Source organism: Mus pahari, chromosome 1, assembly GCF_900095145.1.
Source record: "Mus pahari chromosome 1, PAHARI_EIJ_v1.1, whole genome shotgun sequence".
In the NCBI taxonomy this organism is placed as follows: domain Eukaryota; kingdom Metazoa; phylum Chordata; class Mammalia; order Rodentia; family Muridae; genus Mus; species Mus pahari.
Genome location: NC_034590.1, coordinates 36,605,671 through 36,626,671, shown reverse-complemented (window position 1 = coordinate 36,626,671; position 21,001 = coordinate 36,605,671). Strand labels below are relative to the sequence as shown.

General features: G+C 45.8%; 1 protein-coding gene across 4 annotated transcripts in view; it reads right to left on the bottom strand.

Moving 5' to 3' along the window:
* Positions 1–21,001, bottom strand: part of Apba2 (amyloid beta precursor protein binding family A member 2) — a 223,923-nt gene that overhangs the window by 21,192 nt on the left and 181,730 nt on the right. For all 4 annotated transcript variants that reach the window (XM_029541610.1, XM_021193417.2, XM_029541614.1 and 1 more), the window contains 2 exons: positions 18,379–18,459; positions 17,281–17,317 (listed from right to left, as the gene is read on the bottom strand). In XM_029541610.1, the coding sequence (XP_029397470.1) occupies positions 17,281–17,317; positions 18,379–18,459 (118 nt within the window). The remainder of the gene's footprint in view (positions 1–17,280; positions 17,318–18,378; positions 18,460–21,001) is intronic.

Sequence of the window (21,001 nt, the reverse complement as noted above, 5' to 3'; positions counted from 1 at the left end):
TACCATCTAGTGTTGCATTTACATGTGCAGGAAGAGTGTACAAACTATATTTTTGTACAAGGGATGTGGGCGGCTCCCAAAGGGGTCTTGGAACCAGTTCTCCATTGACACAGAGGAGGAATGACTATAATTTTAATGAAATAAAACATTAAAATCCACATGGTGGAGCACGCCTTTAATCCCAGCACTCAGGAGGCAGAGGCAGGTGACGCTTCATGAATTCAAGGCCAGCCTGGTCTATTGACCGAGTTTCAGAACAGCCAAAGCTACACAGAGAAAACCTTTCTCAAAAAAAAAAAAAAAAAAAAAATCAGCCAAGTTGGTGGTTCTTGGACAGCGTAGCTCTAGTGAGGGGCAGATGGTGACAGTTTCAGGACTTGTCCTGTCTGTTACAGGGACTGAGTTCCTGGGTGATCCATGGGTGATATGGAAATGCCTGGGCAGGGTGTAGGTGCAGGTAATAAGACCAAGCTTTCTGGGTTCTAACAGGGGGATCCAGCAACAGCAGCCAGAGGCCTGGCAAGCAATCGCATCACAGGCTGCCCCTCCCAATGCCACTGCCACCTTGCTGATGGTCAGCGCAGCTGCATCCTCTGTCACTGGGGTGGTGGCTTTGCTACCACACTTCCTCCGGCCACCCACTCTAGCCTCTAGCTCCGTGATGGCTTGGGTCAAAAAGATCAATCCGGCTGAATCCCTCTGGTGGATGTAAGTCCATCACGGACTCTCATGAAGCCCCACTCACCTAGAACTCCATCCTAGATCATCGGGCTCCTATCCCACAGCGCTGGCCACCAGTACCCCATATGAACACATACTGCCTACATGCACACAGAGAGAGTAAGGGAAGCTGCTGGGGGTGGGGGTCAGGGTGGGGCACATGCTGTGGTTCTGGACCTCACACACTGGACCCATGCTCCTGGGAGCAGAGAGGTGTGAGCTTCCAGTGACGTGGAGCCCTTGGCTCTGAGTGGAAAGCAATAGCTTCCATGGAAGGCACCTTCAGCTATTAATGTGACCACGTGTCTGAGTATCTTAGTCCAAACTCAGATGAGAGGAGAAGGCGGCTACTAGGTCTGAGGGAATGGCTGGCACCCAGAGGGAGGCAAGCCTAACATCAGATGGCCAGGTGCCTGGTCCCAGGGCGCCAGCACTTGTGAGCCAGCTATTTCACTTTTATGAGGGACAGAGGGAGCAGAGGGGTCACTGAACTCAGAGAAACTCCTGGAATGAGAGCCATTCGGAGAAAGGGCTCATGGACTTGAGGCAGCTGTGGTCACCTGCACAAGATGGGGTCCATTAACATTTCATCCTGGAAGAAGGGCCCGTGAGGTTTCCCCTCCCCCAAGAACTATAAATGGTAGCTCGGAAAGGAGAGTCACTCTCTTGAGTGGTGTGACCTCTGACAAGGTGTTCATGTCCCGGTAAATAAAGCCCACCCATGCCATACAAGCTGCCAAAAAACTTAGTGTGCTTCTTCTTCTCTCTCCTCCCTCCCAACCCTCCCTCTCACACAAATGCCACACAGACATGGAAGGGGGGGTGCTTGTTGGGAAAGAAGGGTTTCAGGAGGAGAGGGAGGGTGAGATAAGGTAGGTAACAGGGTATAAAATTAACCAAAGTTAATTATATACATGTATCAAATGGTCAAAGAATAAAGAGGAGGAATTGAGACCTGGGCTCGAAAGCCTGTGGCCCCCGAGGCTCTGACCTTGCTCTGCGTGTACAGCTGAGACTTCAGGGGGTGAATCAAGGATCCTGCTCAGCCTCTGAGCAGGCCATGAGAACACGGTAAGACCCAGGATTTGGACAGGCATGCTCAAACCACAGGTAGCCACGGTAGAAGAGAGCAGAGTCAGGAGACGCCTCCCCCATCGGGGGTTTTCCAGGTCAAACGCTTCCTGAAGGTCATATACCCACCCTAGCTTTCTCACGAAAGGTCTCCCACACCCTGCCTCCAAGGACAAGACAGCCTCGCTGACCCTGTAACTCTCCATGGTCAGGGGCTAATCGGGCTCCTTTTTGTGATCAAAGGCACCATAGCCCTGGGTCTGGAGCTGGCTGGTGGCAGCTATGGCCTTTGTATAGGTGGACCAGCCAGGGGGTTCTGAGGCCACTCAACACAAGGGGCAGGAACTATCAATGCAGGGCATTCCACTGTGACCTCTGGGGCCTCAGGCTGAAGGACATCAGTTTTTCTCACCATAAGCTTCGTTCTCTCCAGTGAAGTTGGATCAGAAATGTCTACCGGCCAACGGCCATCTCACAGGCCTGCGTCCCCCAAGTGGGACCCAATACAATAATAATCTCTCCCTCCCCCACCTCTGTATAAGTGTGTGAGTGTGAGTGTGTGTGTGTGTGTGTGTGTGTGTGTGTGTGTAAAGAGGAGATAGGTGTAATATTGTGTCCCATGGATGGTGCAAGGACTTCTGCCCTTAGTGAGACTCAGCCAATACTATGACCTACACTACGGAGGTGTCCTCCATTCTTTGGGAGGGAGGGAGAGGGACAGGGACAGGTCTTGCTTTCTGAATCTGACTCCCACTTTCATAAGCTGCTGCCCTATGACTCCTGCCAGTTACCTAGGCAACCTGACCATCCTTCTGGACCTCGATGAGGCTCATGCTCATATTTTCATATTATTTTCATCCTAGCTGACAGGACTGTTACTTCTCACTAATCTGAGACCAGTGGAGGGCGCAGAGCCTTTGTACAAAGCTCTTCCTTTGCCAAACTCTGGCAACAACCCTTAGCTGACACCAGCAGAGGGCGACCGAGAGTGAGCAACTACAAATGCTTAACAGACAGGTGAACCTGAGTCCCCAGAGGGCAGCCTGCCCCTGCTTGATGTACCTCTGACTCTCAGGGTGTGTGTCCCCTGTGTGCAGTTGAGAGGGGTGTGAGATACTGTTCTTCCTTCCCTGCCAGAAACAGCCTTTGTTTGCAGCTTAGCGAGCCTGCTGTCCTGCCCAGAGAGTCCTTGTGCTCTCTGTGTAGCCTTGGGGTGCATGCACTTGGACCTGCGGCTTCTTGTCTGCTCTGTAGACAGGGAAGTGCTGGGGTCTTATGGAGCTGTACCCGGTATCACACATCTCTGCCATGCTACCAGGGTGGAACAATAAATCCCTGCGTGCAAGGAGTGGGCAGAGGCTGCCGGCATGCCAGCCAAGGCTGTTAGTCTCCTGGGCACCAAACCTTCCCACTTCTGCCTGGGTGCCCCAGGGCGTGGTTGTGGGGCTGGAGCACATCGATGACAGATGGGTAGAATTCTGTGTAGCTGGGAGGCCCCAGGTGCACTGCTTTGTTTGACTCACCAGCCCTGTGGGTCAGCAGGGTCCCAGCCATCAATCGTTTACAGTTCCATCAAACCAACCTCATTATCCCGTTTTTTATGAGAGGGGCCATTTTAAGCAAGGTCAAATGGCTTTCTCCAAATCAGTATCCTGTCTGTGAGGACTTGTGATGTCATAAAACATGGCTCCCTGGCCAGAGGGTGAGGCTGACAGCAGACCACAGGATAACAGAAACTCATCAGGAAGAACTGTGGTGCACACCAGGAAGGGAAGGTGTGGCCTCAAAAGCTAAAGGAACAGGAGGAGACCGCCCATGAGTAGAAGTCTCTAACATTGGAAAGGATCAGCATGTCAAAAGAGAACCTTCTAGGCTAAGGCAAGAGCAGGCACAAAGGTCCTGGGGTCACAGAGAGAGAGAACCAATTCAGAAGGACCAAAGGATGTCCAGATGACCTGATGCAAGGAATGAGCTAGCAGTTGGAATAAGTCAAAGTGTAGAGTAAACACTGGCCAGATGTGAGAACTCTGGGGCCAGTCCAGAGACTGTCATTTCAGGTCACCAGCCAGGGACATGGCTCAACCGTACCACTTCCTCTAGAGAGACAAACAACCGAGAGGAAGAACGGAAAGCTGCTAAGTGGGTCAGTGGCCACTGCCATGGTCCAAGCAAGCAAGAGATGGTGTAGACGGGGAAGATGATGGGTATTGAAATATCTAGTTAAATTTTTCTCTGAATGTGAGGTGAGGTTGGATCCATGGTAGATGACTGGAGTGTCTACTTAATATGAGGGATCCCTTGGCAAAGGACTGACTTTTAAAGTGAGGTTTTTAGATCATTCAGCTGCAGGAGCCAGGGCACCTTCCAGGTACAGCTCAGGAGGCCGCCCACGTTAGATGAGAGATTAAGAATGAGCTTTGAGAGGTGCCAACTGAAGCTATGGGCATGGGTGAGTCACTGCGGGGAGGACATGGGGCAAGGAGGTGGAAGGAGGCCCCAGGAACTAGCTTTGCCAGGCATCAAGACGAGAAGGGGCTTGGAGAGAGACACAGGCCCATCTGTACCAGGTTGGCAGGAGGCCATCTACAAGGGGCCCCCATGTACTGGGCATCCTGACAAGGCAGCCAGCGGTGACCTTGGAGCCATTTCAAGGAATAGCAGGTGGGAGCCAGTCCATGGGGTGAAGCACGTGGGCAGGGACAGACTGTGAGCCATTCCCCAGTTCTGGCTCCAAGGAGAAAAGGAGGATTGCAAATGTGCAGAGATATGAGACAGACAGATGGATACAGTGGGAGGGAGGGGGGAGAATAGGCCTCAGATCTTGTGAGGACTATGGTGCAGAGGGACAGACACCTGTTTCCACAGCCTTAGAAAGGCCACCCATCTGATGTGTCATTCGGGGAGGGGAGGGGGTTTACTCTTTAAGTCTACATATCAGGGTAGCCACCCAGGTCAATAAAAAGCCATCCCATGGGAAGGAGCCCCTAACTGTGGAGGGAGTCGCTTCCAGGCCCGCTAGGAAGGCTCTAAGGCCTACAGTGCTCTCCTGTTCACACCAGCTTATTCCAGAGCAAGGTTTAACTCTGTAGCAGCTCGGTCTTCCAAGAAGCCCCCTGAACACAGTGTCCTCTGCTAATAACAGATGGTGCTTCCTGTAAATCCAGGCCTGAGACAGGCAGGACTGCCGTGGACAGGGACAAGTCGCAGTGAGTGACAAGGGTCAGTGGCTGCCGGAGGAGGAGAAGCCTTGGCAGAGGAGAAAAGATAATGGCCAAGTGCAGGTCAGTCTCCAGCTCTGCCAAGGACACCCTAGGTATTATTAGCCTATATCTGGGTGAATGACTTCTAAGAAAAAAAAAAGGGTAATAAATTAAAAATAAAACCTGGACAAACAGGAAGGGGCATTTTCTGTGGCACTATTTGTGAACGCAAAATCCTGGGAGCTCCCCGGGCACAGCCATCCTACACTGGGATCTGATGGAGCAGCCTGGAAGGTGACCAGCGCCATGCAGGACCTGAGCACATGGCTAGGACTGGTGTTTAGGAGAAAGGCGTGGTGGAGAGAGGAAATCTAAACTCTCTGCCTTTCACTGAAAGGGGGGGGAGATAAGCTGACAATGAAGATACATGAAACTAACCATTGCATAAACCGAGTATCTAAAGAAACATCAAATGACCCCCATAGAACACTATATAAAGCTTAAAAAGACATTTCTATTTTATGTGTCCGTTTAAAAGTTTATACAAAGCATAGAACATCTAAAGAAAACTACATAAAATGTTATATATATGGCTGTCTATATGGGAAGGTTTCTACAGAGAAGGTTAAGAGGGAAGCAACCAGGACTGAACACCTTTATGCATGCCCTGTGTTATGTGTTTATCTTAGAACCATGTGAGTACTTTGCATAGTCATAATGACAAAAGCTTGGTGCTTTTTGCAATAGATTTTTTTAAAGATAAATTTATTTATTTATTTATTTATTTATTTATTTATTTATTTATTTAATGTATTTGAGTGCTCTACCTCCATGTAGACCTGCACTGGACAAGAGGGCGCTGGGCTGGATCCCTTACAGATGGCTGTGAGCCACCATGTGGTTGCTGGGAATTGAACTCGGGACCTCTGGAAGAGCTCTCTCCAGCCCCAAATGCTTGTTTCTAAGAATTCAAAAAAAGGGGGGTGGGGTGGGGGAATAAATGAATCTGAATACTCATTTGTGACATAATCAAAAATCTGAATATGGCTCCCAAGCATTACAAAAAGCTGCCACAGGCACAGTATGGGTCTGGGATAGGGTGCTATGGGAAGGGAAGAACTATAGGTACCAGAGCCTCCCCGGGCATGGAGATGGTTCCTTCCCCCACTTGAGGCCATTTGGTGGTCCATCCCTGCTGGGCTGGGCTGGAAAGACAAGAATAAAGGCCAGGAAATCCTAACTGAGCCTCTGGCTGTATCCTTGGAAGCATCGATACTGTTGTCTCTGGAACTGGAGCGTGGTTAGCAGAGTTAAGACAAAAGCAGTCACTATCACACTGAGAATGGGAACCTGGGACGCCGGAACAAGAAAGCTCAAATGCAAGGACCCCGAAGCCCTGGGAAAAGTGTCCCTGTGAATCATAATGCAGTTCAACTTTGAAAATATAGCACACTAGTTATTGTTTATTGAGTATAATTGCATAAAAATTACCCCCGAATTTAGTGGCTTAAAACATCAAACAATTATTATCTTGGGAATCCAGCTATGGCTCAGCTGGGGCCTCTGGCTCAGAATCTCCATGGAGGCTGTAGTCAAGGTAATTGTGAAGCCTGTTAGAATCTTAAGGGCTGAACAAGAAAAACCAATTCCAAGTTCCCTGCCAGGGCTGTTGGCAGAGGCTGAGGTCCCTTGCCTGCTGGCCTCTCTGGAGGGCAGCTGAGGACCATAGCACAGCAGCTTGGTTTCCTTACAGAACAAGCAAGAGGGAGAGAAGCCCAAACCACTCTGTCTACAGCCTATTCTTGGAAGCAACATCCTATTCATCACTTTTGGCAGCTCATGGTCGGGGTGAGGGGTATACATGGCAGTAAGTATCAGGAGATGGGATGGCTGTGAGCTTTGTGCCACATACCACATGTGCCCACTTCCTAAGCTCTGCAGCAAGGAGGGTCAACCTCACCCAAATTTTAGTGTCTAAGCAGTGCTTCCCCTTGCTCCATGATGAAAGAAATAATTGATTCCATTCCCAGGACAAAATAAATAAATTATGTCAGAATATTGGGACACGCTAAGGCCGTCATGAGAAGACTTAGGAACTAACCTCCAAAGGCCAGTTGGTTAGAGGTATGGAGGCATCTGTAAGCAAGTTGTCTTCATGGCCACCCCATCAGGTCATGACCCAAGGATGCCCAGTGATAGTCCCTAAGCCCATTGTTTATACTTTTACAGGTTGGTAGGGAAACCCATTCTATTACACATTGCTAAAGAGAAGGACTCAAGGCTTTGCCAGCTTTTCTTGTGTGCACTATAATCAGGATAACCAAATGCCTGACATGGAGAAGTTTGTCCGTATAGGAGTTCACAGAATCAACAGCCGGGAAAAGACATTATCACAATAACCGGTAAATGGATCTAGACAATTATCATGTATTGCCTCTAAAAAATCATCAAAAGAGAGATAACCAGGTACTGTGAGCTCTCTAATAAAAGATGTAATGATATTTATGAAGTTCTACCCACAGAATCAGACTGGCAGACTGGTTATGACTGCTCCATATCTAAACCCTGACCATTTCCCTGGACATGGACAGAGGACCATGCAGACAACGCCATTGGGAAGCAACCAACCTAGCCCAGGGTGCAAAACGTGCCACCAGGTGAACGATACAGAGACTTACACTGTGTGTCAACAAGACTGCTATGAAAAAGAAAACAGTCAGGGTCAGCTTTAACTGTCAGCATGATGCGTCCTTTGAACCAGCCTCCCTTGAGGAACTGTCTAGATCAGATGTGGGCATGTCTGTGGGGGCTTGTCTTGCTTGCTAATTGAAGGAGCAGAACCCAGCTCATTAATGGGCGGCACTTTCCCTAACACTGACGCTGGTATATAAGAAAGCGGGGTAAGGACGTGGTCCTTGAGCAAGCCAACAAGCAGCAGTTCCTCCGTGGTTTCTGATTCGAGCTCCTGCTTGAGTCCCTGCTCTGACTTCCCTCAAGGATGAACCTTCACTGGCAAATGTAAACCAAATACCCCTTGTCTCTCCAAAGTTGGCTTTGGTCATAGTGTTTTCCTCACAGCTACAGAAAGAGAATTAGAGGGGAAAAAGATTAGTGCAGGATCTATAAGAGATAGAAGAGGATTATAAAATCTATCAACCAGACGCAGTAGGGAAGCTTGTTTAGATTTCTATTCAGAGGGACACCAGGCATGGACGAAAGCAAACACTAGCTGGCACCAATGACACAGACAAGATTGCTAGCTTTATTTTACTTGTGGCAATGGCATTGGAATTATTTTTAATAGAGTTCCTATATTTTAAAGATACATAATTGAAATACTTAAAGGAAAAAGGGGATTGCTTTAGAGATCGGGGAGACGGTGGGTAGAGGTTAAGCACCACACGTTGTAAAGAGGTGGTGACTGTGAGTCTGGTGCCAGCGACCCGTGCCAGGTTGATGGGTATTGTTCTGTTGCTAATTTCTCTATGTGTAAACATTTTATGATAAAGTAAAAGGATAGGTCTCTCAAAAGGGTGGTGCTTTATCTTTAACTAGTGGCATTTCCCATTATTATGCAACACTGTTCCTTATTTTCTACCCAATTCACCGAGACAAGAAGAAAAAGTGACAGGAAACAGGAAAGGAGGGTGGAAAACATTCTAATTTGCAGATGGTAAAATTCTATGCCAGGAAGAAGCCAAGAAAACAAATAAGAATGTATTTTGGGCTGAAAAAAAAAAAAAAAGAAACCTAAGAAAATTGACTGAACCAATGGTTTAGAATTTAATATAAAAAAATCAATAAGTTTCTTTGTACTTACAAACAAGTCAGAAAAATGGAATGAAGCAAAAGATAACATTTATCAAAACAATATGTGGGATAAAATACCAAATAAACAAAAGGGATATGTGTCAGAGTTTATGAACAAGCTTTAAAGATAAACATGTTTGACCTCATGGGGCCAGAAAGCCTCTTTGGGCTGGGAGATAGATGTCTATCTGTAGAACTGATGCTCTCCTTCTAACTAGATAAATTTAATGCGCACCAAATAAAGATGTCAAGAGAAATGTGTGTGTGTGTAACTAAACAAGCTGATCCAATATATATGTGGGGGTGTACACACACATAAACACATAGCCATACAAAGTCTCCACGGAAGGTCTGAAAAATGGGGACAGAAACACACTATACCATGCTGTAAAATGCACATAAATTCTATGTGTAAAGCAGCCTCAGTTGGAACCTAGTGCGCCATCCCTGCATAGACTCAGAGCCAGAAACACAGCAAAGGCAGGGCTCCCCACCAGCGATGTTCTGCCACAGCTAATCAACTGCTTAGGTACACGGTGCTCCATATGTAACTAACCTCTGTTTGTATCCATAGGCCAAAAAATGCAGATGAATCAAATTTAATTTTTCAAATCATAAAAGTTCTAGATGAAAACTTTAAAAAACAACCTGAACAAGGTAAGGATTACGCAGACCTTAAAGATTGAAAAAGAAGAAAATTGGTCATTTGAAACCATAACAATTTTGGCAAGGTAATATATAAGAATGTGAGTGTGGTATGGCATGTGTGTGAGTGTGTCCACACAGGTGTGGGGTATGTGGGATATATGGAGTGAAGTGGAGTTGGGGTATGAAGGGGTGGAGTTTGAATGGTGTGTGTGTGTGTGTGTGTGTGTGTGTGTGTGTGTGTGTGTGCATGTGTCAGAAGAAACCAAAGCTGGGTATAGCTGTTCATACCTGTGACCTTAGCACTGAGGAGACTGAGTCATGGGGCGTACAAGTTCAAGGCTAGGCTGTGCTACAGGGTGAAATTATGTCTAAACACAGAAAAACAATAACAACAAAATAAGCATAACCTGGGAAAACTTCCCAATGAGCTCACTTCCTTTAAGTGAAAAAGTAGCACAGATCCATAGGAAACACAAAGGCCAATCCAGGGCTTAAGGCAAGCACGAATCAAAGTGTGAGAGCATTCAACCCAGGAGAGTGAGCCCTGCGGAACTAGCATAGAGCACAGTGACCATCACCAGCAGATGCAAATCCCGACCTTCAGTTCAGACAACTGTGGACTGAAATAACCTTTAACTGTATGTGAACTGAACCTGTACAGCAATCTATTTTTGTCCTGATCCTCTCAACACTATAGCATAATAACCACTTATACAGCATTTACCTGCGTTCAGTGTCGTATGTTACAGAGAGATCAATCAGGTACACATGAGTATGTACGCCACAGGGTCCAAGCGGACACTACACCATTTGCTATCCAGGACTTGAGAACCTGTGGGGTTTGGGTATCTGGGAGAAGAATAAGAACATTTTGGATCTCAAAGGAATGACCGTATGCTAGGGATTTGCTAAGACCATGGATTTTAGTATTCTCTCTCCACACAAAAGGGGACTGTGACAGGTGAGAATGTGTTAACTAGCTCAGTTATAGAAATTAGAGCACAATGTATTTTTATACAAAAACATGTTGTACACATTTATAAACACATTTTCTATTTTCCAATTATTCTCCAATAAATCTTGGGGCGGGGTGGAGGAACTAGATCCCATAGAGGGATGGACAAAGGATAAGGTTTTTGTTAGTGTAGTTTTGGGGGTATGTAGATGTGTTTGTGTGTGTATGTGATATATATATATATATATATATATATATATATATATATATATATATATACACACACACACACACACACACACACACACACACTCTCTTGAGGGTTCAGACACTCATATGTGTGCATATGGAGGCCAAAGGTCAATGCTTATACTGTTCTCCACTTTACATTTTGGGGAAGGGCCTCTTGCTGACTGAAAGTTTGAGGTTTCAGATAGACTAGCTGGCTGCAAGCCTCCTACCCCCAGGATTTGCCTATTTCCAGCACCCCCTTCCTGCTCTCCGATACTGGGGTTACAGGCATATGCCACTGTATCTGGTTATGTGGCTGTTAAAGATCGCAACTCCAGTCCTTGAGCTTGTGCGGTAAGCAGCTGGCTACGGAGCCATCTCCTCAGCCCCACAAATGCTATGTTAACAATTTGGATCTGAAGTGTCCCCCAGAAGCCTGTGCACTAAAGGCCAGGGCCCCTGCTGATGGCTCTATTATGAAGTAATGGAACCTTTAAGAATGAGGCATAGTTGGAGGAAATGAGGCTATTGGGGTGTGACTTTGAAGAGGATTTGGGACCTTTCCCCTCTCTCTTTCATCCTAGCTGCTCCGAGGTAGAATCTTGTCACCTGTTCTCAGTCATAGTGTTCTGCCTCACCACAGTCCCCAAACAGCAGAGCGAACCAACCACAGACTGAAACATTTGAAATCATGAGCTAAATGAATCCTTCTTCCTTTAAGTAAATCTTAATGACTCTGTTACAATAACAGTGTTCAGGAAAGACTTAGGAAAGAGATATAAGCCAGGCATGGCAATCTGTACCTTAACCCCAGCATCTGAGGGACAGAATCAGGGGGATCATGACTTTGAGGCCAACAGGGGTCAGAAAGAGACACTACAGAAGACACAAAGCCAGAAGGGAGGGCAGGAGGAAGACACAGATGGCTTAGCTTAGCTTATGAACTTAGGACATAGTGTTTGACTTCACTTCTGATGAAATCAACATGATGCCACTGTATACCTAGTGTCCAGGGTAAGGTCACCTAGCTGGATGGCACAGTCTGGGTGAGTCAGCAATTTATCAACAGCTGTTAGAGCTGGTATGGCTTGGATATGAAGTGTCTTGCTAAGAGCCTTGGTCCCCAGAGAGAGATCTAATCGGGGGTGACTGGATCATGGTGCTCTCTTACCCAATCAATGGATCAATTCACTAATGGGTGCATAATCTGATGCTATCACTGGGAAGTAAAGAAAGCTCTCGGAAGTGGGGCCTGGTTAAGGAAAGTAGGTCTTGCATCTCTTTTTTCCCCTTCCTGTCTGCCGTTCAGTGAGCTGTTTTGCCCTGCCACACGCAGGGCCCCCACGGGCCCTCCGCAATGGAGCCGGGCAAGCATGGTCTGAAAGAATAACACAAATTAAATGTTTCCTCCCTTAAGTTGTTTATTCAGGTATTTGTTCACTGCCACATAAAAACTATCAGCACATTGGCCAAGGGCTCTGTCATCTATCAAAGTTAGCACGCTCTAAAGTTGACATAAGCTGTGAACCCAGATTTATGCAGGACATGTTCCTATAGAACAACTCACATTCCACCAGAGGGCTGCTCACTGCTGCCAGAAACCTCCTAAGAGTTGGTTTGTAATGGGCTGGTTAATACACCATTGCGCATCCATGGCTCATGCCCTGGGTGACTGCTTAAACTGTCAGCCGGATCTGGACACTCCTCAGCATTTACCAAGAAAAGAAAGAGCAAGGTGAAGGTCCTCTATGGCCAGTGCAGTAGCTATTTAAAGCGAAGGTCTGTACATAAACTGGTATAAATTCAGGAAGCTTCCGGAGGGCGTCAAAGGAGATTTAGTAGTAGCTTCCACTGAAGAGAAGACAGGATCTAGAGTTTCCTATACTGTACAGGTACGAAAGGAGGACATTCCACAGAGATTTCTAGAGGGAATTTATTTTCACCTCTGCAGATCTCGGCCCGAACCAAACTCTATCTTAAAGAAAAATTTAAAGCCCCATGTAAGCAATAAAAGTTCCCATTACAAAACATGTATAACGCCCGTCATTGATTACTAGTGAAAAAAATGATCGTGTTTTTAAAAGAGAAAAGCTGTTTGCTTTCATGACCCTTGTGGTTCCACAGAGTCACATGACTCCTGTCAACACTGCCCCAGAATCATGCCATCGCCAGAGCCTTGTCCACTCACAGCCAAAGAGGACACCTCTATTCAGGAGTCTTTGGACAGACTCGCTCCAAGTATCCATTTTAAGAGCAAGGAAATCTTGGAGCTAAGCACCCAACAAGGCGGCTTTGTCACGTGAAGACACCCGAGAGAAGGAAGGTTTGAAGGGCAGTCTCAGTTCCAACACCAGAGACCTCAGGCACTGGAGTCCCCATTCTCTCACATGGACAACATGCAGGCCAGGCATGGTACATATATGAGTTATAGATGGGCTATCAACGAACCCTAGTCCCCAACACACAAGGCCAAGAACTATGGCAGGATGAACCCAGAGCTGAAGGTAGGGTGTTGGGATTGCAGACATCCCACAAGAGCTTCAGTTCACACACAGAGGGAAGAGGACTGTGTGAAGAACGAAGTATGAGCTTTAGATCTTTGTTATTTTGGACCAAAGTAACCACTGTTAGGTGCCATTGCTTGTGACCAGTGCCAACCTTTGGGTTTTAAAAAAACGCATGCTGGATTCTTACATAAGATTGTTCATAGGGTGCAACTCTTGACACATCCTCTACCCTCAAATTTATGTGGCTTTCAGCCAATGATTCCTGCAGAAGGGACATCTGGAAGGCACCTTCTATCTTTCATCACTTTGGGAAGTCTCTAGGAATCTCTCTTGACATCTGCAGGTTCTTTTCCAGTGAACAACTTGAAACCTGAACAATGAATCTTCTGGAAGCATCACTTTCCTCTCCAGGGGTGGCTGCACACCGAGCTTTGCTAAGGCATCTTAGCATGAGGATGAAGAGCTGAGATCAAAGCCTGAGTTCCAATCCATTCTGCCACTCCATGTCTGGCGACTTCAAGCCAGTGACTCTCTCTCACTGAACCTGCTTCTTCCTCTGTGACGGCACCTATCTCTTATTGCTACTGCAGTGACTGGAGAGCGGATATATTGGAGCACTTAGATTACTGGTGCCTGACTTAAGCTAAGCACCTGTTGGGTTTTACTTACCTTCTTGTACAGATATTCCAATCTTTTTATCCACTTACTCATCTATCTATCTACCTATCTATCTATCTATCTATCTATCTATCTATCTATCTATCTATCTATCTATCAATTTGAGTGCTGGGATTGATCCTAGGGTTTCATATGCCAAGCATGAGTCTTATCACCAGGCTGCACCCTCAGTTATCCTCATGATCAGGGCACTATGGATAGAAATCACAGGCTAAGAACTAATAGCCTCAAGAACCTAGACATGGCTCTAAACCTAGACATGACTCTATGCCTCTTCAGCCATGGACCATCAGCTACATTACTTTAGCCTGACCGTGTCATAAGACAGAAAGTCCATGTTCCTTGTAGCATCACTGGTCATGTGGTATGATACAGGCATAGTACACAGCACAGGGCTGGGCCACACCGTGTCCAGTTGTGTTGGCTAGGATCTTATTTTGCTTTTTATCAACGACACAAGCTATAGTCATCTGAGAGGAGGGAACCACAATTGAGAAAATTCCTACATAAGATGGGCCTATAGGCAAGCCAATGGGCATTTTCTTGATTAATGATTTGACAATGGGGGAGGGACAGCCCATTGTGGGCAATGCCATCCCTGGGCAAGGTGGTCCTAGATGGTATAAGAAAGCAGGCTGAGCAAGCCAGTAAGAATATTTTCATGGCCTCTTCTTTACTTCTCACTGTGTTAAGTTCCCGCCCTGACTTCCCTCAGTGATGAAGTATGGCATTAAGAGTTGTAGGTGGAATAAGCCCCTTTCTCCCCAAATTGTTTTGGTCGTGGTGTTTATCACAGCAATAGAAATCCTAATTAAGACACTTGGTCAATGTTAGGATGAAGATGTTCTCGCTTGAGTTTCGACTGTTGCTCTCACGATCCTGCATTTCTCATTTCGCTGGGATTTCTACCACAGTTCTCTTTAGACGGCTGACATGCTCACTAGCTGGAGGCACTGGTTTAGCAGATTAGGGCTTGTTCAATCAACACCTCCCCAGACCTTCCCTGCAGCCACAGAAAGCCGAATACACAGTTCCCAGCTATATGACGGTGTGTGTGTGTGTGTGTGTGTGTGTGTGTGTGTGTGTGTGTGTGATAGTGTGTGTGTGTGTGTGTGTGTGTGTGTAGATGTGTTCATATAGGCACATGTGTGTGGAGGTCCAAAGTCAACATTGAGCATGCTCCATGATTGCAATTCACCTTATTTGAACACAAGAGCCAGAGCTCAACCATTTGGTTATGCTAGTGGCCAGAGTTCCAGGGATCCACTTGTCTCCAAGCACTGGCATTACAGACATGCATCACTGCACCCAACTTCTTACATGGGTGCTAGGAATCTAAACTCAGGTCTTCATGCCTACACAGCAGGCACTTTTAACAATTGAGCCACCTTCCCAGCTCCTTTACTTCTGCTTATTCACAGAAATGCTCTAACATAAGGGAGAGACACCAAAGGTGGTTTGGGCATTTCCCTTTCTTCTCCCTGTTGGAATAGAAAGCAATGGCTAGAGCCATTCAGACAATGAGGTTATGAGGCTGAAGGCCAAGGGAAACAAGGATACTAATCTGACATAGTCACTCAATGATCAGTGGCTACCATGCAGACCTCTGCGCACCACTCAAGTGCTTCTCTGCTATATAAGCAAATGTCAAGCAAGGCCGAGAACCCAAGTCCATCCCAACTTGCAAAGGCACCTTAACACCAGATGGTTCTCATAAGCTCATTCATCATAGTCTAGGTTTTTCGGTGACCTTATCATGATCTCTTTTTGTTATTTTATAGGACTTTTGGTCCATGAAGGTTTTGGTGGGTATCAACTATCTCCTATGAAGGGATGGGCTTTTGATTATGATTTCCATAATTTCATGATGATCAATTAGTTTCTCTCCTAAATTAGGGCTAATTTTGGACTTGTCCACACTGGTGTGAGCTGTTCACAAGCAATTTAGACCATCCAAACTAGCATGAGAGCTTTAACTCATTCTGATGCAGTTAGAAAGTCTTAAGTGGTCCAGACACACAAACCTTTTAGAAAGCTACAAGATATAGTCAGATAGAATATGTGGACAGCTTCCAGAACACACTCTTCCCTCCCTTCTTGTAGGGAGATAAGACTGGGGGCTGTCTGTGTTAACTATGCCCTCTCCAGAGATTGAAGGTATTTTTAAATGAAGCCAGGATTTATTGATGAGTCCATTACTTAGATCCATAAAACTCCACAGTCCTGAAGGATGTGACTGTGTCGTGCTCACCCCTAGCTTCAGTCCAATAAGGAAAACGGGGAAGTTTTTTCATTGATGATGCCTCCTTCCAAACAGAACCCAATCATAGACCACCACAGAGTGACAAGGAGGGTGTGGTCTCTTCCTGCCAATCATTAGTCCCTGGAAAACTACAACCAGACAAATTGCTACAATCGTGTAGCTTGCTGTGTTCTAATGTAAAGCAGCTTGAGTCAGTCAGAACCAGCAAAAATACACTCACAGCCACAAGTAAAAAGCTGGGCCAAACCCATTTGAGCCTATTTGCATTGGGCTACCTGGAGTCCAGTCCACTTGGGTTTTAAATATGAGTTCTCACAGTTAAAACCAATTCTCTTCCAAATTAACTGGCATTAAGCTGCTTACAACAGTCAACAGAGTGAATCTGTTGAAGCCTGTTAAGTCTGGTTTGAACTCATTCTTAAAGGAGAACTTGGAGGCTTCTGTTATTTACCACAAATAAAAGCAGAATGGGAAAGGTTTAAAGCTGTTTCAAAGATCCACTTACTTTGTCCCTATAAATATTCATAAGAATTAATTATCAGCTTATTGAAAGAATTAATAAAACTCACATTGTTTATTAGAGGCACATTAGAGGCAGGAAAGATTCTCCTGGCTGAGAAAGGGCCTACTTACGGGGTTATTTGCTTTGCAAGGGACCCTGTGAGGAAAGCTGATACATGCAGACCACTGTAAGTCAGCTCTGTCAAGTGCCGCACCCCAAACACTATTCAGAACCAACTAAGTCAGTCTGTCTAGGTCTTTATAAAATGCAAACATGCACTGCTAATCTTGATAAGGGTGGGAGGAGAAAGTGCAAAAGAGTGTGAAAAGGAAAGCCTGCATTCAGATGTCATTATAACCATGCTGATGGGATGTAGATCATAATGTACTGTATTCATAGACACATCCAATGCATTAATCCAGCCCTCAGTGTCATCTGTGACTCAGTTAATGAGGGCAAGACACATACACAAATGGTCCTTACTGTCCCTCGCATCAAACCAGGCAGATGAGCTGGGAACCCTTCTCCCACAGTGGGCTAATGCAGAATCCAAAGAGCCAAATGCCCAAGGGCACCTTTTTGAGAAACGGTGCTTTTTTGGAAAGATTCTCAGGAGAAACCCACGAACAAAAGGACCATTCGCTTTGACATAAAGTGCCCCTGCCTCCCGAGTGATGAGACGTGAAGTCACTTACCAGCCACAAAGCTTGGAAATGATGCCACCTTCTTTGTCTGTTGGGAAATAACAAAGAGAATGAACATAATGATTGCAAAAGGCTGACTTAAGAGAATCTTCTCAAGACGTGTACCACCCCGGCTGAAAAGGTCTAAGCCCATATATGTTTCCAAGAAGTCAGATCATCACAGTAGTGTCTTATATGGGAAACAGGATGCTGAGAAGGATCACAAAAGCCTACAAGCCAAACCTAGCTTAGCATGTCATGGTTAGAAGAAACCTAAAGACAAGTTAGCCCGACAGTTCTCAAACCACCAGGCATGAGAATTACCTGGGCATGTCTTCAAGACCATAATAAAGGAGACTGGATGCCAGTCCACTGGCGATCACAATTATTTCAACGGGGCTAGAACATCTTGCTTCTACTACCCGCAAAGAGGTAAAATGACTTTTCTAAGCCCTAATTTGAATCACATGACCCCATTATTGGTTTAGAACTGTGGCGTTCAATGAGGATGGCTCTTTTCCGTAAGGACACATTGGTCAATGTCTGGAGAGATTTTGTCATAACTGAGGGGTAGGGTAGTGGCTGCTGGTATGTGGCGGAGGGGATGCTCATGAACCACCTGTAGAACACAGGGTAGCGTATCAAAAAGTGACTGCCCTACATGACAATGACTCTGCTCTTGAGAAATCCAGGCTAACCTTGAGTTTCTACCAGATTGGGGGATCACCAGGGAACCCAGTCCAACACTATAATCAGGGAGTACCAGGTATCCCAATACAATCATCAGGGACCATCAGAGAGCGTAGCCCAACACCATAATCAGGAGTACCAGAGATGCCCACACCATCATCAGGAAGCAGCAAGGATCCCCCTCCCATGGTTCCCTGCAATATCAGCAGTGCACCAACAGTGCCCAGTGCAGCGGTGATTCCTCGGGATATGCCCTTTCCCTCCTCCCACGACAGGGCACCCATATCTCTTCCTATGACAGTGGTCCCAGGCTGGCTTGATCTGGACTCCTTCTCCCCAGAGATGAGATGACCGTAACACAGCCGGCAATGCCATCATGAGAACTCTGGTCCAGAACTCTTGTCTTTGGAAGAAAATTACCTCTGGGATGTTGTTATTGTCAGTGGGCCCATTGAGATCGGAGCGCTGCTGCTTCCTTGGCTGCTCCAAGCCATTGCAAACCTGGAAACCAGAGAATTGATTATGGTTCTATATAGTAGAAAAATGAACTCAGATACAAAACAAAACTGGATAGTCAATGAGATCCAATCTTATAAATAGCTATATGGGGGGACAGGTGTACGAATGCCCAACTGTTATGAAATTAATATGTATATACTTTTATATTTCTAAAATATTTAACTTTTATTGTTTACTATTATTTTTATTTTAATAAAATGCATAACTTATCATTGGAATTATTTTCAGTGTACAGTTGAAGGGAATAAAGTGCATTAATGTGGTACAGCCAGCCATCATTACCATCCATTGTAAGGACCCACTTCATAATACAACATTGGAACCTGCGATGGAGAGACTGCTCTTCCAGAGATCCTGAGTCCAGTTCCCAGACACACAAACACAGCTGTCTTTAACTCCAGCTCCAGGGGAATGTGACACTTTCTTCTGGCCTTCATGGGCACTCATAAAGATACGTACAAATAAATAAAAATAAAGGCAAATGTTCAAAAATAACCTGAGCCCTGAGTCCGAGCAACTACAACCCCGTACTCTGCAGTCCTCTTCGCCACACCACCTCCATCCACTTGACTTTCCGGATCTATGAATTGATCATTTTAAGTACCTGGGATGCATGGCACTATTTAGTGTTATCTGTTGGCGACTGGCCTATTTCACTTAGCACAATGCCCTCGAGACTCATCCACGTTATATTACCAGAATTTCCCTTTTGGAGGCTGAACAGTGTTCCACTGTGCGTATGTGATGCACTGTTTTGTGTGCCCATTGAAGGCAGCTTGGGCTGCTTCACCCTTCGACTCTTCCAGGTGATACTGCTGAGAACTCGGATGTGTGAGCACGTCTTTGAGACTGTTTTCTTGGGCCCACACCCACACTTCCAACCACTGAATCAGATGCTGAATGCATTTGTTTTGAATGAATATTCTATAGTATTTCCCATGGTGGTACATTCCTTTCGCACTCCTGTTCCAGAGTTAAATATTGTTAGAATAAATCCAGGTTCTCAGGTGAGAACCACAAAAATGCCATAAAGCATTAAGTCTCTTCTTAAAATATGATCTCAACCCATAACTTCCTTTATTTCAAACAATATGATTTAATACTTCAGATATATTTTCTGCACTTCATGTTTTACACCATGCAGAAAACAGAAGCAAGATCCAAGGTACTGAGGTCACCAATCTAACAAACAGCTCTGGGGAGCAGCATCCTAAGTCATGGGACTTCCCGGAAATAACAGTGATTGGTGACATGATTTCCCAGGGATAACAATAAGCAGTATTACGATTTCCCAGAAAGAGTAGCACACAGTAGGATGCAGACACAATAACCCAGTAGCAGGAAGTCATATTTATACAACAGGGCTCCTTGTTTTTTGAAGGGGCGGGGTCTCACTTGCTTGAGTGTCTGCCACTGTTTCTGGCAACTTCCAGACTCGCAATGTGTGTAGGGAATATCTCAGGGTACAGCTGTCTATCCTGCCTATCCTGTCTATGCTGCAGGTTCTATACTGTCACCTGAAGAGGTTCTCGACCTTCCTAACACTGTGACCCTTTAATACAGTTAGCTCCTCATGCTGTAGTTACTTCCAACCATAAAATTATTTTTGTGCTACTTCATATCTGTAATTTTGGTTTGTGATATAAATATCTGATATGCAGACAGTCTTAGGCAACTTCTGTGAAAGGGTCGTTTGACTTCCAAAGGGGTCACAGCTACAGGTTGAGAGTGGCTGGTCACTGCCATAGTCTGCCATATAGTTGGTTCAAGTGTTGGTTAATTCCACTCCTCTGGTGGGTTTACAGAAAAAGAACCAGGAGCCACCCTCTGGCATTTATAGGAACAAGCATGGGCCCTCAGTTAGAGTGACTCTTGACCAACCTTTTTCTGCTCTACCACAGGTTTTATTAGATTTCAGAGGTGAGGTGGGTTAAGAACCAGGACCTGAGGCTGCTTATTGAGGACAGGGAAGATGAAGAATGTGTTCCTGCCACATCCTATGACTGTGACAGACACCCCAGACACCCTGCACATGATGTTGTCCTACAATGAGGAAGTACTAGGACACGATTGGGGCCTGGGCAGGTCTAGGATCTAGCTGGTCTATTCCTTCCCTTGGCCCTTCTAGAAGCTTGCATTGGTTCAGTCTCTGCTGCTAACAGTGTGATGCCCTAGACTTGGGCATATATTAAACAAAAGGTTAAGAGAACTGGAGGTCAGGAACATGTATGTTTTGGGGATGTCACAAGGCAAGAGAAAGGGAATGGGACAAGGAATCTCTTCTGATTTCTCTTTCATAAAGCCACCAGGACCTAGTTGTGCAGACCCCCTACCTGATAAGCTTATCTAACTAACTCTCAAAGACTCCATATAGTTGGTTCAAGTGTTGCCAGTTCATCCACCTCATCTCTTTTCTTTTCTTCTCTCTTCCTCCCTCCCTTTCTCCTTCCTCCCTCCCTCCCTCCTTCCTCCTTTTCTTCCCTTCCCTTCCCTTCCCTTCCCTTCCCTTCCCTTCCCTTCCCTT